The 25,441-nt window shown below is 46.7% G+C and overlaps 1 protein-coding gene and 1 pseudogene across 3 annotated transcripts; one reads left to right on the top strand and one right to left on the bottom strand.

Annotated features, from left to right (window-relative positions):
* Nucleotides 1-1,496: 1,496 nt before the first annotated feature.
* Nucleotides 1,497-24,029, bottom strand: Zbtb8a (zinc finger and BTB domain containing 8A). 3 transcript variants are annotated; one of them, XM_041652067.1, is made up of 5 exons: nucleotides 23,658-24,029; nucleotides 17,401-17,494; nucleotides 11,862-12,682; nucleotides 9,682-9,851; nucleotides 1,497-2,441 (listed from the first exon to the last, which is right to left on the bottom strand). In XM_041652067.1, the coding sequence occupies exons 3-5, from the start codon at nucleotides 12,679-12,681 to the stop codon at nucleotides 2,112-2,114; spliced, it is 1,320 nt and encodes a 439-aa protein (XP_041508001.1). In that variant the 5' UTR covers nucleotide 12,682; nucleotides 17,401-17,494; nucleotides 23,658-24,029; the 3' UTR covers nucleotides 1,497-2,111. The 3 variants fall into 3 exon arrangements, with proteins under 3 accessions (XP_041508001.1, XP_041508004.1, XP_041508003.1); XM_041652070.1 differs by lacking the exon at nucleotides 23,658-24,029 and adding an exon at nucleotides 20,642-20,683; XM_041652069.1 differs by lacking the exon at nucleotides 23,658-24,029 and adding an exon at nucleotides 20,305-20,333.
* A 990-nt stretch (nucleotides 24,030-25,019) lies between these two features.
* Nucleotides 25,020-25,139, top strand: LOC121448934 (annotated as a pseudogene).
* Nucleotides 25,140-25,441: the final 302 nt, after the last annotated feature.

Genomic DNA, 25,441 nt, shown 5'->3' with positions numbered 1-25,441 from the left:
CATGGGTTAAAGACCAAATTCAAGTCCTTATGCCTTCATGAACAAGCACTTTTTCTACTGAACCATCCCCATCCTCTCTACTTAATTCCCCCCAACAATATTAGCTGATAAAAGTAATTTTTAGCAAGATTTATTTTTATATGCATGGGTTTTTCTGCATACATGTATGCCTGCGTACCACATGCAGTGCCCCGCAATACCAGATGAAGATTTGGGGTCCTCTGAGCTGGAGTTACCAATCCAGCTTCTCTGAAAGAGCAGCCAGTGCTCTTGTGGTGAGCTCTTTCCAGCCACTCAAGAGTATTATTTATTGGCTTTCTTTCTTTTTTTTTTTTTAAATTTATTTATTGGCTTTTCAAGATAGGGTTTCTCTGTGTTGTCCTGGAACTCCGTAGAAGTGGCTGACCAAGAACTCAGAGATTCACCTGCCTCTGCCTCCTGAGTGCTGGGATTAAAGGTGTGCCCAGTGAGTAATATTAATTTTATGACAAAAAAAATTCAACTATGAGCCAGGTGGTGGTGGCACATGCCTTTAATCCCAGCACTTGGGAAGCAGAGGCAGGTAGGTGGATCTCTGTGAGTTTGAGGCCAGCCTGGTCTACAGAGCTAGTGCCAGGACAGCCTCCAAAGCTACACAGAGAAACTCTGTCTCAAAAAACAAAACAAGGGCTGGAGAGATGGCTCAGTGGTTAAGAGCATTGCCTGTTCTTCCAAAGGTCCTGAGTTCAATTCCCAGCAACCACATGGTGGCTCACAACCATCTGAAATGGGGTCTGGTGCCCTCTTCTGGCCTGCAAACATACACACAGACAGAACACTGCATACATAATAAATAAATAAATAAATAAATAAATATAAGAAAAGAATTTATTTAAAAAAAAAAAAAAAAACAAGCCGGGCGGTGGTGGCGCACGCCTTTAATCCCAGCACTCGGGAGGCAGAGGCAGGTGGATCTCTGTGAGTTCAAGACCAGCCTGGTCTACAAGAGCTAGTTCCAGGACAGGCTCCAAAACCACAGAGAAACCCTGTCTCGAAAAACCAAAAAAAAAAAAAAAAAAAAAAAAAAAAAACCCAACAACAACAAAAAGAACTCACTAGCTCAGAAAAAAAAAATTATGTTTTACCTGTATGTATGTCAGTATACCACTTGAGTACCTGGTGCCCATGGAGGTCAGAAGTAGATGCCAGATCCCCTGGACCTGGAGTTACAGATGTTTGTGACCTGCCATGCTAGGAATTGAACATGTGTCCTCTGAAGAGCTAGTGCTCTTAACTGCTTGGCCATCTCTCCAAGCCCCAAGACTTGAAGTTTTGGTTTTTTTTTTTTTGGTTTTTTTTTTTTTTTGGTTTTTCGAGACAGGGTTTCTCTGTGGTTTTGGAGCCTGTTCTGGAACTAGCTCTTGTAGACCAGGCTGGTCTCGAACTCACAGAGATCTGCCTGCCTCTGCCTCCCAAGTGCTGGGATTAAAGGCATGCGCCACCACCGCCCGGCAGACTTGAAGTTTTTAATAAATTTCCTGTTGGGTAGCCAGACTCCCAAATTCAGTCTTATTTGGTTCCTTATGAGATTCAGGTTTAAAATGCATTAACATTTTGCAGGCGGGTTTATTGGCGGGTGAGGGTGAGGGGCCCTGCCACCAAGCCTGATGACTGGAATTCCATCCTACATGGTAGGAGAGAACCAACTCCTACAAATTCTCTTTCGGCTCCCATACATGTCCTACACCTACCCGCCTCCTCCCCCAAACAGAAAAATGTGATAGAAGATTGTCTTAAAGTGTTGTGATAGATTTATTTAAAATATTTACTTAAAAAAGTTTGCTAAATAGATTTTTCCAATATTTAAAGAGATGGCATCTGCACAATAACAGAAAGGGTAACTGATCATCCGTCATGCCAGTGCAAGCAAGGTCTTCCCAGAGCAGCGATGTATTTCAGGGCGACAGAGTTCAGAATGGATACAGTGACCTATTCGTAAAGCATGCAAGTTACATCAGGTCACTTCCAAGCCAGCAGGAGAAATCCATCAGCTAGGCTCTGCCCACGGAGAGGTACAAATGTCCTTGTAAACTGCAGGCAGGCGCGCCCGCTCAGGGACTAGTCACTTCAGGCTACCTGATGTTGGGTTTGATTTCCTTTTCCTCCTCCTCCTCACTATCTTCAACTTGTTTTATGACCAGATCGGCAGACCCGTCCTCTACAATCTCCACGTAGGATCTGTTCTCCTCACTCAGATGCCATCGGGAATCCTTATCTCCGTCCGCGGGGGACACGCAATGTTGCTCAGCTTCCAGATCCACAGGGAGGCTGTCGATGCCGACTTCAGCCAGGCACTCGTTACACAGTCTGTAGCGCCTGGTTCCCTCCTGGACCACTTGTCCTGTGAGGTCAGTCACATGGCGTTTGCATTTCCTGCAGATAAGTTTGCAGGCCTGGTGGATCTGCGTAGAGATTTAAGCAGTGATTAAAATTTTCAAAAGTGGGTTAGTTTGCTATTTTAGGGACCAGTTCATACACTTAAGATGTTCAAAGCCATGCATTTAAATTCATGTGGACACCTAATTATCAGAAAAGCTCCCAAGTATCAGTGACACATGCACACCATAGACACATCACATACCAGCTTTCTCCAAACAATGGCTGCAGTGGCTTTCTTATTACTATCAAATGCCTAATAATTCTACACTTTCATTAACCCAAGAGTATTTTGACATGTGAGGAGGGGGTTCCTTCCCAGTGTGAAAGTTCCAAACACTATGTGCCATGTGCTGTTCTTTTTTTTGTTTGTTTGTTTTGCGAGACAGGGTTTCTCTGTGTAACAGCCCTAACTGTCCTGGAACTAGCTCTTATAGACCAGGCTGGCCTCAAACTCACAGAGATCCTCCTGCCTCTGCCTCCTGAGTGCTGGGATTAAAGGCGTGCATCACCATGGCCTGGCTTGTGTCATGTGCTGTTTTAAGGACTTTAAAGAACTTTTGTTGTCATTTTATTTTTCAAGTCAGGGTTTCTCTGTGTATCCCTGACTGTCCTGGAACTCACTCTGTAGACCAAGCTAGCCTCAAAGTCAAAGAGATCCACCTGCCTCCGCTTCCAGAGTGCTGGGATTAAAGGTGTGCGCCACCACTGCTGAGCTGAAAAACTACTGTTGCCGCTGTTGTTATTGAGTGTATGGGGCAGGGGGGGGGGAGCATGTGCAGTTCTCTCCTTCCTCCTCAACGTAGGATCTGGGGATTGAACACAGATGACCAGGGTTTGTGGAGCAAGTGCTGTTCACTGCTGAGCTACCTCACTGACCCTGTTCTAAAGACTCTTTATATAGTTAAACTTAGAGATCAAGCAAACAAACAAACAAAAAAAACCCAAAATTTACTTCGTGTACTTTTTTTTTTACTAGAGAAAGAAAAATATAATCCCAAGTAATAAATTTACCAACATTTCTGCAATGATCACTGGTTATTTTTGTTAATAAAAGGTTGGCTAGGAAGTGGACCACATTTGGGGGGGGGGGGTGCTCAGAAGGCTCGGGTACTGATCCTGGCTAGGAAGAAGTGGACCACATGGGGGGGATAGAAGGCTCGGGTCTTGATCCTGGCTAGAAAGTGGACCACACTGGGGTTAGAAGACTCCGGTCCTGATCCTGGCTAGGAAGTGGACCACACTGGAGGATAGAAGGCTCGGGTCCTGATCCTGGCTAGGAAGTGGATCACACAGGGGGATAAAAGGCTCAGCTCCTGATCCTGGCTTGGCCACATCCTTGTCATTTATTAACTAAGTGTCTCAGAACAAACTTAAACGTGATAAACCAGTTTCAAACTGTGTTCAAAATACTGAGCAGAGAAAAGTATTATCCACACAGAGGGGAACCTGACTACCCTGAATGGAGACAGGTTTAAGTAACCAAGACCACAGTTTTTCCACACACCAGACAGTTATCCCTGCCTGCTTCTTTACCATTGATGGGGATGCTACCCATAGGGCTGAAAGAGAGGATCAACTGACTTATTGGTCATGAGATACTTTGGTTAAAAAGTTAGATGGGCGGCTGGGCAGTGGGAGGCAGAGGCAGGTGGATCTCTGAGTTCGAGGACAGCCTGGTCTACAAGAGTGAGTTCCAGGACAGTCAGGGCTACACAAAGAAACCGACTGAAACAAAACAAAACCCCAAAAAGTTAGATGGGTGCTCGAGATGAGTCAGCAGTTAAAAACACTGGCTGCTCTTCCAGAGGACCTGGGTTCAATTCTCAGCATCTACCTGGTGACTTACAACCATCCAAAAGTTCAGTTTCAGGAGACCCAGGACCCTCTCTGGCTTCTGTGGGCATTAGGCTAAGCATGCAATGCACTTACATATATGCAGACAAACATACATATTTTTAAAAATTATCTATTTATTTAGTGAGGATTGGAGAGATTGGCTCAGTGTTTAGGAGCCACATATTGCTCTTCCAAAGAACCTGACTGAATTCAGTTCCCAGCAGCCACATTGGACAACGCACAACTGCCTGTAACTCCAGATTCTAGAGAATCTGACTCCCTCTTCTGGCCTCCATGAGCACTGCACCCATGTGTACAAACCCATACACAGATACACACACGGGGGGGGGGGGGGAGACTGCACATTAAAAATAAATTTTTTAAGCTTTATTTATTTAGTATGTATACAGTATTCTTCCTGCATGTATGCCTGCAGGCCAGAAGAGGGTGCCAGATCTCATTACAGATGGTTGTGAACCACCATGTGGTTGCTGGGAATTGAACTCAGGTCCTGTTGAAGAACAGGCAATGCTCTCAACCGCTGAGCCATCTCTCCAGCCCCCTAAAATAAGTTTTAAAGGCTGTGTATAGCCAGGCGGTGGTGGCACACCTTTAATCCCAGCACTTAGGAGGCAGAGGCAGGCGGATCTCTGTGAGTTTGAGGCCAGCCTGGTCTACAAGAGCTAGTTCCAGGACAGGCTCCAAAGCTACAGAGAAATCCTGTCTCAAAAAAAAAAAAAAAAAAAAGATGTGTACACTTGGCCCTTTGTGTAGCTGCTTGGATTGTCACAGCGAGCATTTCATCCACCAAGTCCTCTTGCCATCCCGACATTCACCCTTTGCTCTGAAAATACCATTTAAGTAAATGACTGCGGGGGAAATGGACAGCTGCAGATACCAGATCAGTTCCCAGCAAAGGCAGCACCTGTGAGAGTGTAGAGGCATGTGCATGGTACCAGCATCCCAGCAAAGTGAGCAAGGTGTGCTCACGAATGACCAGTCCTCCAGTTAGTGTTTCCTACGTGATGCGCGAGATAGACATTGGCCTTGATGTGTTCTGGCCAAAAGTGCTTTATCTGAATCCATTAAGGATGAAACTTCAGTACATAAAAGTGCAGGCTGGTAAAAGAACGAGCTAGCAAACTCCGAGGTAGGATATTCTGTAAAATAAATGGCTTAGTATTTTCAACAATCCAGTATTATGAGGCAGGAGGGTGTGAGTGGGGGAAATCATGCTAGATTAAAATACACTTATGGGTTTTAGCGATGAGATAGACTTGACTCTGGCTCAGACAAACCAGCTGTAAAAGGTATTTGATGGGAAGTATGGGAGAATCAGAACTGAACTGCGTGCTCAATCAATCAATCAAATTTTCCTGCAGTGGAAAGGTAGCTATTTACTAAGGAACACAGGTTGGGGCTGGAGAGATGGTTCAGCAGTTAAGAGCATTGCCTGTTCTTCCAAAGGTCCTGAGTTCAATTCCCAGCAACCACATGGTGGCTCACAACCATCTGTAATGAGGTCTGGCGCCCTCTTCTGGCCTGCAGGCATACATGCAAACAGAATATTGTATACATAATAAATAAATATTAAAAAAAAAAGAAACTAAGTAACACAGGTGACATAACAACATGTAAAAGAAATGCAGAGAAGAAAATCTCGGGAGAATATATAATAAATAAATAGATTTCAGGCATGCCCCTCTATGCCCCTCTTAAAAGGCTGTTGGTGGTGATTACATGATGTATGTGTGGCCGTGTGATTGCATGAGTGCCATGAGAGGCAGGTGAAGATCAAAGAAGAACTTTTGGTAGCTGGTACTTTCAGGAAATTGTATTTTAGCATATATTTTAATATATATTTGCATACACATAAATAAAAGGTTCGTTTTTCTTTGTGTGTGTGTGTGTGTATGAGCATATGACACGCGTGTGGGTGTCCACGAAGGTCAGAAGAGGGCACTGGCTCCCTTGGATAGAATTATAGATGGTTGTGGGCTGTGCAATCCTCTGGAAGACTACTATGTACTTTTGTTTATCCTTTGGGTTTTTTTGAGACAGGGTTTCTCTGTGTAGCCCTGGCTGTCCTGGAATCCGCTCTGGAGACCAGGCTGGCCTCGAACTCAGAGATCTGCCCATCTCCGCTGGGACTAAAAGGGTGTGCCACCATGCCCCGCTGGTACTATGTACTCTTAACCACTGAGCCATCTCCTTTTATTGTTTATTGTGCATGTGTATTCCTCTGTGTGTGCATGTCATGTGTCAGAGTGCGTGGAGGTCTGGTGTCAGGCTTTCCCTTCCGTCTTTTTGAGGCAGGGTCTCTCCTGGCTGCTGTAGCCTTGCAGCTGTCTCTGAAAGGTCCCAGGGCCTGAACTGAACTCAGGTTCTATGCTCACACAGCAAGCACTTTTACCAACTCGGTCAATCCCTGGCCCTAGTTTGGATTTTTTTTTTTTTTGAGACAGGGTCTTGGGGCTGGAGAGATGGCTCAGAGGTTGAGAGCATTGCCTGCTCTTCCAAAGGTCCTGAGTTCAATTCCCAGCAACCACATGGTGGCTCACAACCATCTGTAATGGGGTAGGGTGCCCTCTTCTGGCCTGCAGGCATACACACAGACAGAATATTGTATACATAATAAATAAATAAATAAATATTTAAAAAATAAAAAATAAAAAGAGACAGGGTCTTTTACACTGTAGCTCAGGCTGGCCTGGAATTTACTCTGTAGACCAGGCTGGCCTCAAACTCATGGTGATCCCCCTGCTTTAGCCTCACGAGTACTGGGATTAGAGGCATGAGCTATACCCAGTCCATTGTTATACCATATTAAACCATGAGGCACGGAGCACTGAACAGTACTTCCTGAGAGTCCCTGACTGGCAGTGTCTAGTGGCCTTCTTACTTCCCTTAGGAGACTTGGGAGAAGTTGATCCAGACTAGAAAGAAGGTATAGTGGAGGCAGGCTGGGCTCAGCCCGACAGAGGTCCCAGCAGGTTTCGGTTATCAACAGCAGATGCTGAGCACCTGCATAAACGGTGCTTCTGACCTTACACTTAGAACATCTGTCCAGGTTGATCTTTGTCTCCCAGCAGAGAAATATACCAAAGCAGATGAGATTTGATATGAACTAAAATAGAAATATAAAAAAATAGCCCCAAAAGAATATCTCTCAAGGTCCCAAAGGAGAATAAAATTATATATATATATATATATATATATATATAATATATATATATATATGCAGGGTGTGATGGTGCACACCTTTAATCCTGGAGGCAGAGACAGGGAGTCCTTGTTGAGTTCAAGACCAGTGATTGTGTTTATACTTTATTTAGTGTGCATCTCTGTGTACACGTGTGTCACGGCACATATGTAAAGGTCTCAGGATGGCTTTCAAGAATTGGCTCTCAAAAAAAAAAAAGCTGGACAGTGGTGGACAAGCCTTTAATCCCAGCACTCAGGATGGAGAGGCAGGTGGATCTCTGTAAATTTGAGGTCAGCCTGGTCTACAGAGCAAGTTCCAGGCCAAGCCAGGCCAGGGCTGTTACACAGAGAAACTCTGTCTTGAAAAACGAGAACAAATAAAAAAACAAATAATTGGTTCTCTCTTCCCACCATGTGAGTCCCTGGAATTAAAGTGAGTTCTCGGGTGTGACAGAAGTGTCTTTACCCATAACTTTATATAAATCTATGCATTTCTTTTTTTTAATATTTATTTATTTATTATGTATACAATATTCTGCAGGCCAGAAGAGGGCACCCTACCCCATTACAGATGGTTGTGAGCCACCATGTGGTTGCTGGGAATTGAACTCAGGACCTTTGGAAGAGCAGGCAATGCTCTTAACCTCTGAGCCATCTCTCCAGCCCCCTATGCATTTCTTTACAAAACAAAAATAGTATTTCTGGAATCATTTTTTAAAATCTTATTACTTGTATGCATGTGTGTCTGTGAATGTGTGTGTGAGTGTGAGAATGTGTGTGTCATGGTCCACGTGTGATGGCTAGAGGATAACTGTTCCTCTGGGTTCTGGGAATCAAATTTAGATCACGGGGTAGCAAGGACTTTTACCCGCTGAGCCATCTCACTGGACCAAGAGTGCTCAGTGTGGTGGAGTTGGGGGAAGAGGCTTTCTGCCATGAATTTAGATGGGTGGTTGTGTGCTATGTGTGTGTGCATCTGTATGTGTAGGACATACATGTGGAGGTTGCTGTTCCGTGTCTTCTTACTGATTAGATTTTAGAAGATTATTTACTATGTATATAAGAGTGTTTTGTCGGGGGCTGGAGAGATGGCTCAGGGGTTAAGAGCACTGGCTGCTCTTCCAGAGGTCCTGAGTTCAATTCCCAGCAACCACATGGTGGCTTACAACCATCTGTACTGAGATCTGGCGTCCTCCTCTGGCGTGCGGGCTTACATCGAGGCAGAATGTTGTATACATAATAAATAAATCTTTTAAACAAAAAAGAGTGTTTTGTCTGCACGCATACATGTGCAGCAGAAGTGCCTGGAACCTATGGAGTACAAAAAAGGGTGTCAGATCCCCTATAATGTAGAGTTTCAGATGCTTGTGAATTGCCATGTGGGTGCTGGGAACCAAATCCAAGACCTCTGGAAGCTGGAAGAGCAGCCAGTGCTCGGCACCTCTGAGCCACCTCCGCAGACCCTCTACCTAATGTTTTTTTTTTTTTTTTAGATTTATTTATTATGTATACAACACTCTGCCTCCCTGTATGCCTGTACGCCAGAAGAGGGCACCAGATCTCATTACAGATGGTTGTGAGCCACCATGTGGTTGCTGGGAATTGAACTCAGGTCCTCTGGAAGAGAAGTCAGTGCTCTTAACCACTGAGCCATCTCTCCAGCCCCCTACCTAATGTTTTTTAAAGAGTCTTTAACTTAAACTGGAGTTCACTGATTTAGCAAGAGTAGCTATCACCGGGCGGTGGTGGCGCACGCCTTTAATCCCAGCACTTGGGAGGCAGAGGCAGGCGGATCTTTGTGAGTTCAAGACCAGCCTGGTCTACAAGAGCTAGTTCCAGGACAGGCTCCAAAACCACAGAGAAACCCTGTCTCGAAAAAGAAAAAAAAAAAAAAGAAAAAAAGAGTAGCTATCAAGGTGCTCCCAGGAGCCTCTGCTCTTTACTGTCCCAGGGCTAGAATTACATGTGTGCGTTACCACCCCTGGATTATTTTCTATGTGGTTGCTGGGGACCCAAGCAAGTCACCGCCCCACCCCCAATTTCCATTACTTAACTAGATAAATGAGAGGCGGGGGTGTAATTCATTTCAGCATGCGTGATGCAGTGTTCAATCCCCCAGGACCAGAATGGGAAAGAGAGAGAGAATTGGGAGAGAGAGAAAAGCAAAGCACCTAAGTGCACAAGCTTTACAGGAAGCAGAATGATGAAAACTTGTCTACATACTGTTCGGAAATGGCTACTCAGATGGTCCAGCCTGCTAAAGCGTTTCCCACAAGCTTGGCACGGGTAGGGCCTCTCTCCTGTATGGCAGCGCAGGTGGCGCTTGAGGTCTGCTTTCCGCTTCACAACATGCGTGCAGTATGGGCACTTGAATCGCAGCCTGGGCAGATCATCTGTCAGAGACAGTTGGATTAGATCATTCAGAGACCATAGAAACACTTCTGTTAGTGTAAGGGATCCAACGACGCTGGTGAGCCCAATCTTGTGAGGGGCAAGGACAAACAACTTGAGTTAACCATCCTGGGCACACACGAGTAACCTGAACACAAAGACCAGGTACATTTAGACTACCAGCCTTATCATTTTACTCCACATTAGATTTTAAATTTTAAAAAAAAAAGGTAATACCAGACTGTAAAACTACACACACAAGCCAAAATAAAGCAATCAATTTTTTTTAATTAATGAAATTTGGGGTGGGAAGCATTTCGAGACAGGGTTTCTCTGTGTAGCCCTGGCTGTCCTAGAACTCGATCTGTAGACCAGGCTGCCCTAAAACTCAGAGATCCACTTGCTTCTGCCTCCCAAGTGCTGGGATTAAAGGTGTGGGTCACCACCACCTGGGCTCAGCAATTCATTCTTTATTTGTTTATTTATTTATTTGTGTTTTTGAGACAGAATTTCTCTGTATAACAGCTCTGGCTGTCTTAGAACTCACTTCATAGACTAAGCTGGCCTTGAACTCACAGAGATCCTCCTGCCTCTGCCCCCTGAGTGTGGGGATTAAAGGCGTGGCCACAATCACCCAGCAAGCAATTTATTTTTTTTAAAGATTTTTATTTATTATGTATACAGTGTTCTGTCTTCATATATGCCTACTCGCCAGAGAGGGCACCAGATCTCATTACAGATGGTTGTGAGCCACCATGTGGTTGCTGGGAATTGAACTCAGGACCTCAGGAAGAGCAGTCAGTGCCCTTAACCTCTGAGCCATCTCTCCAGCCCCTAGCAATTCATTTTTAAGAGGGAATTTATTTGTTTGTTAGAGACAGGTTCTCACTGTCAGTCCTGACTGACTTCAAACTCACAGAGATTTATCTGCCTCTGCCTCTCAAGTACAAAGATTAAAAGTGTGTGCCACCACGTTTAAAAGAGACCCTTTCTCCCCGGCTGAGGACCGAACCCAGGGCCTTTCAATTGCTAGGCAAGTGCTCTACCACTGAGGTAAACCTCCAATCCCTATTTCTTTTTTTTTTTTTTAGATTTTTAAAGATTATATTTATTTACTTATTTGTGATGTGTGCAAGTGCATGCGCGTAAATTACATGTCGCCAAATTGAGCATGTGGAAGTCAGGAAAACCTGCAGGATTCGCCACCTGCTTTTCTCCTTCGGCTGTGTGGACCCCAGGGGTGGAACTCAGGGCCTCAGGCTTGGTGGCAAGAGAGCCATCTCACCAAGGGCTTGCTTTGCTTCTCAGGACAGGGTCTCACCGAGTAGCTCTGGCTGGCCTAGCGCTCAGAGTGAGCATCCTGCCTCAGCGTCCCAGCACTAGGATTAAGTGTGTGAGCTACCACACCCAGCTATAAGAGCTTGCTTTCTTTTGCTTATACTTTCCATACCCCTGCCTTATTCTTATCCACTTTTTAAGGCTTTTTGTTGTCAGGCTGGAGACAGAATCCAGGGCTAAGTCATGCAAAAGTGTGTTGCTGCCTCAAGACACTGTCAGGCATTTTTTTTCCTTTTTCTTTTTTTTTTTTTGTGTGTATGTGTATATAATCTGATTACTCTATTCTTTTGACTGTCATTAAATGTACTCAGTATTATATTTTGAATTAACATTTTAAATTCATGTCCTATGAAATAAATTTGAGTAAAAAAAATGACTTAAAAAAAAAATGAGGTGCTTTTCCAGTGGACCGGAGTTTGGTTTCCAGCACCCATGTCAGGAGGCTCACAACAATCTGTAATTCCAAGTCTAGGGCATCTGATATGCTTTTCTAGCCTCTGTGGGCATCATACATATATACACACACATGCTCAAACACACGCACTCACACACACACACACACAAATAAATATAAAAAAATAAATCTCTAAAAAAAAATCACTTGGTTCAACTGCCATGGCACCTAAAACTAAGGGTGTTTGGGTCTGGGGAGGGACTTAAGCTCTTCTGGGTACCTGGAAAGCTCCTGGATGTGACGTCAGACCCTTGGCTGTACTGGAAGCCCGCGGGAGCAGAGTCTACTTCAGCGTCAATCTGTACTTGCTCTTCAGACTGGGAAACGTGGCCGGAGGAATCAGACCCTCGTGCTTCTGCTTTCCCCGACTTAAGGTGAACAGGCTGAGAAGGCTGCGACAGTCTCAAGTGCTTGCTCTTTTTAAGGGCATCCTTCCTGTGTTCGTTGGCCAACGGCTGCGGAGCATTCCTTTGGGGCGCGGTGTGGTAACTGTACTTGGGCCACAACTTTCCACTTACTATACTTGGGCCTTGGTCTGGGCTCAGGTGAGAACGGGGAGATGCACTTTCCTCCTGCCAGCTGCTACTGTAGAAAGAGGGGCGGTCCACACCATTCGAGCTGCTGTCCTTATCTGAGAGGCTGAAATAGCGATCCTTTTCTTTCTCACTGATGTCCAAGGAAGATTTAATGAAAGTCTTGCATACACTAATGACATCAGTCATCTGAAGGAAGCTCGCGGCGGACATCACCTCTATGACATTCTGTCCAGTAAGAGAGAGTTTGCCGGAGTAGACAAAGTCCAGGATAACTGTGAAGGTGTCCGGGGAGAAGGTCTGAAACGTGGCTGTGGCTGGCTGACTCGTCTCTTTTGAGCTCTGGGACAGCAGCATCTTAAAGTAGCCGCTGCTAGCAAACAAGACGTTTCGATGCGCTTTGAAGACCTTGCCTTCCACGAGAATACTGCAGTCACAGAACACGTCTTGCCTGCGCTGCTCGTTCAGTTGCTGCAGGAGGTGTGATTGGTGGGAGGAGATCTCCATTCTGCAGGGGAACGGCATGGGGTTACCAGAGAGGAGCGACAGGCGATTACCAGAGAGAAATGGCACGCGAGAAAACAGGACTCAGAAAGTTCGTTCCCGATCTAAACCTGTTCCTTCTTAGGAACACAGTCCCCAAGACACAGAAGATAGTGGGGTCCACAGGATCTCCTGTGCTGGCCTGTAGTCCCTGCTACTCAAAAGGTGAGGCAGGAGAAGGATCAAGGCCCACTTGAGCTACAGAGAGGGTTCAGGTCTCAGCCTGGAAAACTTGCAAGACCATCTCAAAATAAAACATAAATAAAATATCACTGTAGTGGAGAGTTCGGGCTAGCCCCGAAGAGTATCTGCCAATGCTCATTAATATCACGTTCGCAGTTTCTGTTAACAGGGACTTTGTTTTCCATTTGGGAAGGAAAGGGTTTATACATCCTAATCAGTCTGGAGACAGAAAAATCCGGCTACAGGTACATAGTACCATGGGAGAGTTCCCCGGTTCAGTCTCCAGCACCAACAAAACACGAGCCAAAAGTAAAAGCAGCAGTGGAGTCTGCGCTCCCTTTCCATGCGATCTACACAGCTTCTGCTGTCTCTACGGAGATCTTAGCTTCCGAGGTAGACATGCTTGCGCCTCAGAAATACTGCCTCGTTCCCTTAAGTCGGGCTGTGACTACGAGGAGTTCTCAGCACCCTTCTGGGGACCATTCTAAGCTAGCCTGGGAACACTTAGGAGAGAATGCCCCAAAACAGAAAGTAAAGAAGACAGCCTGGGATGCAGCTTCGCAGCAGAGCAATTTCCCATAATTCATGAGGACTTTTACCCAGTTACCAGGAGCTTGACGCAGCTGTCTGGAGAACCTGTTCTGTTGCCTAGAGAGAGGGCTAAGTGTAGCTCTGCAGGTGGATGCAGGGTGAAGGAGCTAGGCTACCAGTTGCATTGTAAGAGGGGGGGTCGGCCGGGCAGTGGTTGGGGGGGGTTGGTCGGGCAGTGGTTGGGGGGGGGTTTACCGGGCAGAGGTGGAACATGATTTTAATCACAGCATTCTGGAAGCAGAGGCAGGTGGATCTCTGAGTTTAAGGCTAGCCTGGTGTACAAAGTGATTTCTATGACAGCCAGGGCTACACAGAGAAACTCTGTACTGAAAAGAAAAAAAAAAAAAAAAGGAGCCCCTTGGTACTAAGTCAGTCCCTGTGCTGCCTGCCTCAGTTCCATTGTTAGCTTTCACATGTTTATCTCCAGCCCAAATTCCTAAGAATAAATCTAAACATTCTGTAGCACGATTAATAAAAATCCAGAGACAGATTGGGATTCAACCTGAAGGTCAGAAAAGCAAGAGAGCTAGCCACTGGCTCTTACTTCTATCTCAGTCCGAAATGACGAACCTGTCTCCAGGAATCTCAGAATGAGACTGAGAACTGTCTCTTCCCATCTCTAGGGCTGGGATTAAAGGCATGCACTACTACTGACTGGTTTCGATGACAAACTAGTATGGCTACTGGGATTAAAGGTGTAGGTCACCATTGCCTGGTCTGTAAAGCTGACCAGTGAGCTGTTTTATTCTTCGATCTTCAGGCAAGCTTTATTTATTAAAATACAAATGAAATATCACTACAACATTTCCCCCCCTGAGACAGGGTCTCCCTGTATAGCCCCGTGTAGCTCTGGCTGTTCTGGAACTCCATCTGTAGACCAGGCTGGGCTCCAATTCACATGGATCCACCTGCCTCTGCCTCCCAAGAGCTGGGATTAAAGGTGTGCGCCACCACTGCCCGGCCATGAGGAGCTTTTTGTGGTGGGCAACTGTTAATGCAGAGACACATAACTAGTCAAAGTGCTTAGAATAAGCGATTGTGAAAATTCAGGCCTAAATGGCACATCTACTCAACCCTACCCCCAAGGTTCAGTGGAAAAGGGAGAGAGAATTGCAGGAGCCAGAGGATGGGAGGAGTGCAATGGAGTGCTGTCAAAGACTGGACATGGACTCACAGCAGCGTGGGGCCCCAACAAGAATAGCACAGAAGCATGGACAAGAGCATGGACGATGAGAGGCTCATGAGCCCCAGTCTTCACTGGCACACAGCTGTCCATGGCTACTGGGGGAGGGAGGTTGCGACCCACTGATAGGTTATGTTAGACAGTGAATGACCTCACGCTCGTGTGCATATGGCCAACATTAACTGGATTCAGCGGGTTATGAAGAAGGGTGGGGGGTGGAGAAGGACGTGAAGTTGGGGAAGTATGGGGCACAGGGGAAGCTGGGGGTGAGGAATGGACCGTGATATGGCCAAAATACATGTATACGTGCAGGAAATTCTCAAGGAAAAAGATTACGTTAAAGTTTTGACAGTATAGGAGGCTAGGAGACAGCTGGAATAGAAAGGACTTCCCACAGAAGTCTGAAGACCTATGTTCTGACCCCCAGAACCCACAGAAATCCTGACTTCGTGGTGCACATCTGTAATCCTGATGAGAACAAGAGCTAGACATAGGCCAAGCAGTTTAGGGATAGGAGAAGTGTAAAATCTTCTTGGTTCTGTCCTGACCTGAGGGCACTATGGATGGATTTCTCCCCTTCCAGGGCTCCCTTGGACCCCCGGTAATGTGACAAACAGAAGCGTCAATTTTGTCCCTTCTTAGGATTTAAAAAACTATAGGGGGCCTGGAGGGATGGCTCAGCCGTTAAAGGCTAGGCTCACAACCAAAAATATAAGAGTTCGGTTCCCAGCACCCACGGCTGTCCCTCCAGGTACCTTAAAATAAAGAAAAAAAAAAAAACTATAGGGTAAAACGGAGCTATCAGGGTTTTGAGATCCATTAAGGGAAAACAATTTGCTCCTAGTCAAAAGAATGAAATATGAGAACTATGGCATTCTGATATGCTCTAAAGACTGGAATATTATACTCTTGTCTCTTCCCCTGAGGGTTAACCCAGCTGGACTATTCATCACCTGGGTAGGAGATCATTCCCCAGGAAAGCGGATTCACCAGGAGACATGCTAAGCAGACAGGAGGAATAATTATCCCCTTATTGAGATCATGGGCTTATCCCAATCTTGATGGAGTGGGCTGCAGAGCCTCCAGCACACAGCACTGCCAAGCCTGCCTGTATAACTCCTGTCTGTCTGTCTACCTATCTATCATCTAATCTATCTGCGTACCTATCATCTATCCACCTCTCTCCCCTCTCCATTTCCCTCCCCCGGCAGCTGCCAAGATTTACAGCTTGCTTGCCCTGTTGTTTTTCTTTCCAGCTCTAATAAAATGGTCCTCAAGCTTCCTTCTGAACCTATTTTAAAACTATTCTATTAAGGAGACTAAGGATGCAAATGGGAATCCTAGTTTCCCCAGTGACAATTCCAGTGCTGCCTTGGTGAGATGGGACGCAGGGACCAAAGACACCACAGGAATGTGGGGGCTGGCCAGCCCGGCATACAGAGGCAGCAAACAAGAGACCCTGCCTCAAACAAGGTGGCCACTGAGGACCAACACCTAAGCTGTCCTCCGACCTCCACACGCCCACACTCATACACAAACAAGCACAGTGTACACAAGAAGAAAATTAACAGTAAGTGAGCAGAAACAACGAACCAAGATCAGAATGCTGAACACTTTACACAGGGAGTGTGAAAACAATAAATGCATTCTGTAACATATAAAGTGCAGAGTTGTGAAATTTTTTTTTTTTTTGGTTTTTCGAGACAGGGTTTCTCTGCAGCTTTGGAGCCTGTCCTGGAACTAGCTCTTGTAGACCAGGCTGGTCGGTGCATGCTGCTGCTACTGCACTCTTATTACCGCCTGGCTATATAAGTGTTTAGATGAGGTATGATATCAGTTATAACTATGGGGGCTGGAGAAATGGCTCAGACGTTAAGAGCACTGGCTGCTTTTCCAGAGGACCCTAATTCAATTCCCAGCAGTCACAGGATGGCTCACGACCATCCGTTACTTTAGTTCCAAGGGATACAAGGTCCTCTCTGGCCTCTACCTGCATGCAGTACATAGACACACATGCAGGTAAAACATGGATACACGTAAAATAGAAATTGTATTTTACTGATATATAGAATTAATATTTATATTAATGAGGCAAAAGACTTAAACTTTTCACATTTGGTGAGGATGGAGCTCCTTGGTAGAACACCCAAGGCCAACCTCCAGCACCAAAGCAATGGTTTCTGGTGTGGGATGCCCCTCTGTACACTGTGAATATGTTTTATTACCATTGATTAATAAAGAAGCTGCTTCGGCCTATTGCAGGGCAGAATATAGCCAGGCTGGAAGAGATATATAGAGTAGGCAGAGTCAGAGAGACACCATGTAGCTGCTCAAGAAGCAAGAGGTAACAAACCATGAGCCTTGTAGTAAAATATAAAATAATAAAATGGGTTAATTTAAGATATAAGAGTGATCCAGGAATATGCTTGAGATATTGGCCAAACAGTGTTTTAATTAATATATTTTCTGGGGCTGGAGAGATGGCTCAGAGGTTAAGAGCACTGCCTGCTCTTCCAAAGGTCCTGAGTTCAATTCCCGGCAACCACATGGTGGCTCACAACCATCTGTAATGAGGTCTGGTGCCCTCTTCTGGCCTGCAGACATACATACAGATAGAATATTGTATATATAATAAATAAATAAAAAAAATACTATATTTTCTGTGTGATTATTCGGGTCTGGGTAACTGGGAAATGAACCGTCTCAGTCTACAGGTTTTCTCATACCTGGAATGTGCAGATGCTAGTCTTGACACCTGAAGACTACTGAAGGGCAAAGATGAAAGACTCTAAGTCAATGACGTCACAAAAGGAGCTGTGTCTGTGGAGAGAAAGGAGACACACAGAGTGAGCTTTTGTAATAAGAGATGTAATCTTGTAAGGTACTTAATTATTTATTGATAGTTTAGGCATCAGTGTTCAGCATGTAAAAATAGATAATTTGGCACAGATCATTAGTTTTAAAAAATAGGCCGGGCGGTGGTGGCGCACACCTTTAATCCCAGCACTCGGGAGGCAGAGGCAGGCGGATCTCTGTGAGTTCGAGGCCAGCCTGGTCTACAAGAGCTAGTGCCAGGACAGGCTCCAAAGCTACAGAGAAACCCTGTCTCGAAAAACTGTCTCGAAAAACTAAAAAAAAAAAAAAAAGTAATAAACTGGCTACAGAAGAAGTTTAGCAAACACTGGCAACTAATGCAGCAGGCTGGAAATTGTGAACGAAACTGAGAAGTTGGAGGAACAACTGGTTTTACTGTCTGTTGGTTGTGACATCATGAAGCCCAAATGGGCTTCCCATCTTTGATCCTCCTGCCTCAGCCTCCACAGTATTAGATTACGGGCACGTGTTCCCTCCCATGCACAGGAAATCCAGGAGTCTGAGAGAGGAAAACTTGTTATAGGGAAAGTTCATCTGTTAGCCAGTCCTAAGGAGCCAGAAGAACCTGGGTGAAACGGTTACTCTGACAGCTTTTGGGCTCACCAGGGCGACTTAGCAAAAGTGAATTCTAAGCTATCAGGGAGAACGATTTCTAAGCCTAGATTGTATCCCATACAGATTTTACATGCTGATGACATGTCATTTTGGGGTGACAATCACCAAGTTCCACCCTAACGCATACTCAGACACCTCTAGAACTTCCTTAAGGGAAACTAAAAAACATATTTCCCAGACTCCTTTGCAGTTAGTCTCCCCCACCGCACGCACCAGCCCCCATGTAAAATAACAAATCTTTTATGAGAGCTCCAAGGCAGAAATGAGGCGGAACCATCTTCCCACGGCTGGACTGTTAATGCCGGCAGACGTGCTTATGGAAGCTTTCATGGATGTCAAGACAGCACATGGGTTGTACATGCATGCAAATATCATGAATCTCAGTAATGCAGACATTATGTTAACAATGGTAATTCTTGTCTGGTTCTTGTTTTTGCAACAGGGTTTATCCATGTAGAGTTGGCTATTCTAGAACTCACTCTATAGACCTGGCTGGCCTCAAACTCACGGCCTGCCTCTCCTGGGATAAAAGGTGTGCACCACCATCGCCTGGTTGGATGATCTTACTATGTAGCCCAAGCTAGCTTCCAATTGTGATCCAGTTATAACGATCTTTTAAAACACACACACACACACACACACACACACACACTACAGCAAGTGTTTCTTGTAATCTTAAAATCACAATCATTTCTTATTGTGTTTGTGTTGTCCCATGTACACAGCCCATAGTGGGGGCCTGAAGGTGAGAAGACAATGGGGGAATAGACTCTCTCCAGCATCCTGAGAGCTCCAGGGATCAAATTCAGGCCATCAAGTGTGGCAAATGTCTTCACCTTCAGAATTGTCTCCCTGGCCTCCATTAATTAGTGTATTATGTTTTTCAAGCATGAAAATCAGAAGTCAGGGCTGGGGAGATCTCGGCTCACAGGATGGGCTTGCACTTGCTGTTCTTCAAGAGGACACAAGCTCGGTTCCCAACACCTATGTCAGGAGGTTCAGTCTGTAACACCAAGATCTGACACCTTCACACAGACATACAAGCAGGCAAAACACCAATGCACATAAAATAAAAATAAATAAATTATTTTTTAAAAAAGAAAGAAAGGTGTGTGGTCCATGCCTAATCCGGGGTCTGGGAAGGAGCATCCAGCTGTGTGCTGGTCCCTTCAGGAAGTGCTCAGTAAACTGGCTCCTTACTACTTGATACCATTTAGCATACTTCACAATGGCAAATAGCATCCTACATGATGAAAGGCTTATTTTCTGCATACAGGACTATGCCACAGGCATGGATACTGACTTCCAGATTTTCCTTTTTCAGTAGACTGATCTTACAAGTTGTATCAGCAAGTTATAACTCAGGGCCCATCCAAAAGTCAAATGGGACATTTGCAATATCTCTGCGCTAAATATCTATAGGAGTCCCAAAGAAGATTACAGAAGTCAAAATTCCCATTTTAAAAGGTGGTGGGAGGCCGGGTGGTGGCGCACGCCTTTAATCCCAGCACTTGGGAGGCAGAGGCAGGCGGATCTCTGTGAGTTCGAGACCAGCCTGATCTACAAGAGCTAGTTCCAGGCCGGGCGGTGGTGGCGCACGCCTGTAATCCCAGCACTCGGGAGGCAGAGGCAGGCGGATCTCTGTGAGTTGGAGATCAGCCTGGTCTACAGAGCTAGTTCCAGGACAGGCTCCAAAACCACAGAGAAACCTTGTCTCGAAAAAACCAAAAAAAAAAAAAAAAAAAGAGCTAGTTCCAGGACAGGCTCCAAAACCACAGACAAACCCTGTCTCGAAAAAACCAAAAAGAAAAAGAAAAAAAAAAAAAGGTGGTGGGAAAAGACAAATTTGGAACCATTAAGTTTGAAGGTCTTTGGAATAGAAAAAAAAAGCCATGCAGATTTGGGTAACAAGTAAAGCCTGATACTATACACAGCAATGAGCAGAGGCTCTCGACCTTCCTAATGCTGCGACCCTTTAATACAGTTCCCCGTGTTGTGACCCCAACCCTGAGATGATTCCGACGCCACTCCATAACTGTAGTTTTGCTGCTGCTATGAGTCATAATGGAAATATCCGATATGCGGGATGTCTAATATCCGACCCCTCTGGGCTTTGCGGCCCCAGGTTGAGAACCACTTACCTAGACCTTAGTGTGTTGGTCTTAGCAAAAATCCCTGCCTCCTAAATTTGAGCTAACTGGAACGGCAATTGTGTTCTTTGAATCGTGATTGTACTCTTCGGAGGATGTAATTCTGGGAATATTCGGAATTAAGTCCATCTTAAGAGCCGTGCTGGAGAAGGCTGCGTCTCCTCCAAAGTTCATGCTGAAAGTTAATTCTCGGAGGGGGAGTGTTAAGAGGAGCTTTTAGGGGGTCATCAGGCCACAGGGGCCCTGCCCTCATGGATGGGATTAGCATCCTTATGAAGAGATTCGGAGAAGTGGGTCTGGCCCCTCTTCATCCTTCTATCCATCTTACCAATGAGGACACGGAGATGACCTCATGGTGAACGTAGGGACAGGCACAGTCCTGGAGCAGGGAGCACCCTTCATCTGCCAGGGCACTGCCAACACCTAATCGTGGACTTCCCGGCATCTACAAATGTGAGAATAAATATCCGTTCTTGTTTTGTTTTTCATTTATTTATTTATTTATTTATTTATTTATTTATTATGCAATATTCTGTCTGTGTGTATGCCTGCAGGCCAGCAGAGGGCACCAGACCTCATTACAGATGGTTGTGAGCCATCATGTGGTTGCTGGGAATTGAACTCAGGACCTTTGGAAGAGCAGGCAATGCTCTTAACCTCTGAGCCATCTCTTCAGCCCCTCTTGTTTTGTTTTTCGAATACAGGGTTTCTCTCTGTAGCCCTGGCTGTCCTGGAACTTGTTCTGTAGACCAGGTTGACCTCGAACTCCTGCCTCTGCTGGGATTAAAGGAGTACACCGCCACCCAGCAGTACTTCTTCCTTATGTGTTACCCAGTCCCGGGTAATTTGTTTTAGCAGCATGTATGGGCTACAGGGTCTAAAACTGGAAATCTTAAAAGTAAATATAAGAACATTTCCTGGCACACATCCTTGATCCCAGCACTCGGGAGGCAGAAGCAGTCAGATCTCTGAGTTTGAGAGCAGCCTGGTCTACAGAGTGAGTTCCAGGACAGCCAGGGCTACACAGAGAAGCCTGCCTCAAGGGGAAAACAAAACAAACCCACATTTAACAGCTAGGGAGATGGCCCGGTGGTTAAGAGCACGGGCTGTGGTTAAGAGTCCTGTTTCTCCAGAGGACCTGGATTCGCTCCCCTGCACCGACAGGAGGCTCATAACTATGTGCAACTCCCATCCAAGGGGATCCAGCACCCTCGTCTGGTGCCAGGCATGCACTTGGTACACAAACGGGCAAAACACCCGTTTAAAACTTAAAAAAAGAGAGACTCAAAACTATAGTTGAAAAAAAACCCACCTCATTTCATTTGAGTGATGTCCAAGTATCAGAAAGACTATTCCAGGCAAAGTTAAGAGCAGGTGCAAAGGCCCTGAAGGGGAACAAGTAAGACTGGACCATGGAGAACCGGTGGGGAAAGCAGGCCACCTGTAATATATGTGCCCCTGACCCGGGTGGCTGAGGCAAGAAGAAGTCCAAGGCAGCCGTAGGCCACTCAGAAAATCCTCATCTCAAAAATAAAATTAATTTTTAAAATGAGGCTAGGAGGTGGTGGTGCACACCTTTAATCCCAGCACTTCAGAGGCAGAGACAGGCGGATCTTTGAGTTTGAGACCAGCCTGGTCTACAGATCAACTTCCAGGGCAGGTAAGGCAACAGAGAGAAACTGTGGAAAAAAAAAAAAAGTAAGTGTCTGGGGATGTATCTCAATAGTAGAACATTTGCCTAGCATGTGCAAGGCCCTGAATTCAATCCGGCAAAACACACACACACACACACAGTGAGCCAAATTCCTATAAGGCCTTGGAGACTTAAAGGCTTTATGGGCCTCTGGCTTTTTGGTAAGATGTGAAGAAGCATTTAAAGCTTGGAGAGGGTTGGGCGGATGGCTCAGAGGTAGTGCTCCAGTGTAACATGTATGAAGCCCTGGGTTCAATTTGAGCACAGAACAGTACCAGGTGTGGAGATCTATGGCTGTAATCCCAGCACTTGGCAGGTGGCTGCAGGAGAATCAGGAGACCAAGGCCATCAAAAATTACATAGATTGTGGGCCAGCATGGGGTACATGGGATCTGTCTTCAAAAAATAAATATATAAAAATCAGGGAGAATAAAAAAACAACTAACCTTAGATCAACCTCTTTGAATACTAATATATATATATATATATATATATATGCCATTGAAGGAGTTAAAACAGACTGAAATTCGACTAGTTCATCCCAACACTCACAAGGTGGAAGGAGGAGTATCAAAATGCCAAGGCTAGCCTGAGCCCAGTTTAAAACAAAAAATAAATAGGCAAATAGCAGTAAGATTTAAGTGACGAAGATCAGTGAAGGTTTTTTTGGTACTTGGAGACTGCTCCTGGGGCTGCTTCCTGCCTAGGAGTGAAACTCGGTGCTTAAGAGTCTTTCCTTCGTCAGGTAGAATAAACAGACTGAACTGGTAGTCGTCTCGGAAGAAATTAAGTCAACTATTTCATGAAAGTGAAACCACTCCATTTACTAGAGTCCTGCAAATATAGACTTCTAGGTGTTAGCGCGTGTGCGGTTGGGTGCCCGCTAGGTGTGAATCCCATTCCAAACACGTCTCGGAAAAGCAAGGAATACAGCTAACCGCACGGTCAAGGGCGAGTAAGCCCGCCAGACGCGAAGGGACCAAAGCAGACAGTGTCGCCAGGTGGGAGATGCCAGGGACATTCTCCCGGGAGCCAGCTGGGGCTCCAGACTTCTGCCCTCGGTTCTAAGCCCGGAACCGTCGCGTTGTGATTGAAAGCGAAAGGGTGGAGGGCGGAATGAGGACGCCGGGCCGCAGCGCCCCGCGCCCCGCGCCCCGCGCCCCGCGCCCCGCGCCCCGCGCCCCGCGCCCCGCGCCCCGCGCCCCGCGCCCCGCGCCCCGCGCCCCGCGCCCCGCGCCCCGCGCCCCTCCCCCGCCGCGGCGCCCGACGGCTGCGGACACGCCCGACTCCGTGGCGCCTCCTTCCCACCGCCGCCGCCAGGAGGCTCCGGCGCCTTCCCGCCTTTCCCGGGGCCCGGCCGGGGCGGGCGGCGGGGCGGGCGCGGACGGCGACGGCGCAGCCATTGTCCCGCAGCCGCGCCCGGGGCCGCCGCCGCCCGCGCCTCCTTTGTGGCCGTCGCCGGTCCTCGGAGCCGCTGCTCTGCGCCCCCGGCTGCAAATGGCGCCCGGCCGCCCCTGCGTCGCCCCGCGCACGGGCTACGGTTGCATCCCCGGGGTGCACCTCGGCGGCCCCGCCGCCCTCCGCCAGGCTCTCGGGCCGGGCCCGACGCCCCGGCCGTCCTCCGCCCGCCCGCGCCCGCGCAGCCACTTACCGCGGGGCTCTGGCCGCTCGTGCGCGCTGCGGAGCAATTCCCGGTTCCCGGTGGGGGAAGCACCCCCTTCCGAAGCAGAGGCTGTGCGCCCTTAAACAAGTAGCCCCAACGTGGGAGAAACAAAAGGTATTTGCTGACGTGGGCGTTGGACAGAAACGCCCGAGGGCTGAGGACACAATTAAAGGGGCAACGCACAGATTTCAGGCACCAACCAGCAGCTTCGCCCACTCCCCCTGCCCGTGCCCACACCCGGCTGCACCCTCCGCAGGCACTGGGGCGCCCAGATTCCCTAGCAGTTGACTGCGGATCATTCTTTTAGTCGGGAGCTTAAATTTTAAAATTGTACTTTACGTTGGGAAAGGCGCCTCCGGAGGGCAGAAGGGCTGGATTTCTAAGATGTGGGGATATTGGTTTAAGGAGAGAGGGAGGGACTTAGGCGTGCCCGCAATTACTGTATAAGTACATGTGACATTATTGTACTTAAGTTTAGCAACGTCAAATGGAAGAAATTTCCACAAATTTCCCCTTTTGTCGAAGCACTTATTCTAGACAGGGATAGCCTTTTAGAAACCTTCGTAGGTCCCCGGCAGGGCCATTTGAAAAGGCAAGCCCACAGAAGCTGAGATCCCGAGAACATGATTCTTGATATAAAACTAGTAAAAACAGAAGGATTTGTACAAAAGTTGATCGAATATCAAGCTTCTCTCCGGACATGTCCCAAATATTTAGGCTGCAAACATCAGGTTATGCATTTTCTATAACAGTAAATCGCTGAATTTCCCCCTCTACACCAGCATAAATTCTATAAACTAAATTAGTTTTGTTATTCCTCATACTGGTTGCCATTTTTTGAGAGATTCTTTTCCCAAGCTCTTGTCCAATTCTTGTGTCTGTGGTTTCCTCTTTGTCATTCAGTCGTCTGAACGTCACACCTGTTCACTCCAGGGGGGGCTTTGTGATGTAGATGTATTTCCTCACCTTTTGAGATAATGGAAACTTGTTTGAAAACCATTAGCAAGCCTTTAATCCCAACACTCTGGGAGACAGAGGCGGGCAGATCTCTCCAGCTGGAAGCCACCCCAGTCTTACACAGTGAGTTCCAAGACAGCCAGAGGAAGGTACTGAGACCCTTTCTCCAAAAGAGAATATCATTAGTGATCAGCATTGCTGAATGTGCAGTTCTGCTAACGCCCCATTGAAGATTTATCCCAGAAAGACCTAGACATAATAGCAAAAGCTTACAGCAGCACTGGGGAGGCAGAGGCAGGCAGGTCCCTCTGTATTCAAGACCATCCTGGCTTACAAAGAGAATTTGCCGCTATCCAGGGCTTGTGTAGACCCTGCCTCAAAACAAAACGCATTCGGCAGCCAATTGAGCCAACCAGGAAGGTCCCTTTGCCCCATGGGGGGGCCTGGCGTGCGATGGTTGCACAGAGCAGCCTTTTACCTATGTGGTTGTCCTAAAGGAAGTAGGAAACAATTCTCCAGCAGCTATGCCCACTCTAGACTGCAGACGGGATGCAGGAAGCTTTTGGGAAGCCCCAGGGCACAAAGGCCAGGGTTTACTTAAGCCAGGTCACCCTGTCCTCTGCACCAAGATGCCTGATGAGGAACATATGCTCCAGGCCCCACCTGGAGGCAAGTTCAAGTTTCTGGCCTGCAGCTGATCCACATCTCAAAGCAGTGGGGCCCCATCAAATGTAATGCAGGTGAATTTGAAGACATATTCCCTGAGAAACAGCTCCTTCCCGATGGCTGTGGGGTCAACTATATCCTCAGTTGTG

This window comes from Microtus oregoni, unplaced genomic scaffold, assembly GCF_018167655.1.
Source record: "Microtus oregoni isolate MIOR12 unplaced genomic scaffold, Mior012 000005F_ref0000423, whole genome shotgun sequence".
NCBI classification, from domain to species: domain Eukaryota; kingdom Metazoa; phylum Chordata; class Mammalia; order Rodentia; family Cricetidae; genus Microtus; species Microtus oregoni.
This window is presented reverse-complemented; position numbering and strand designations above follow the sequence as displayed.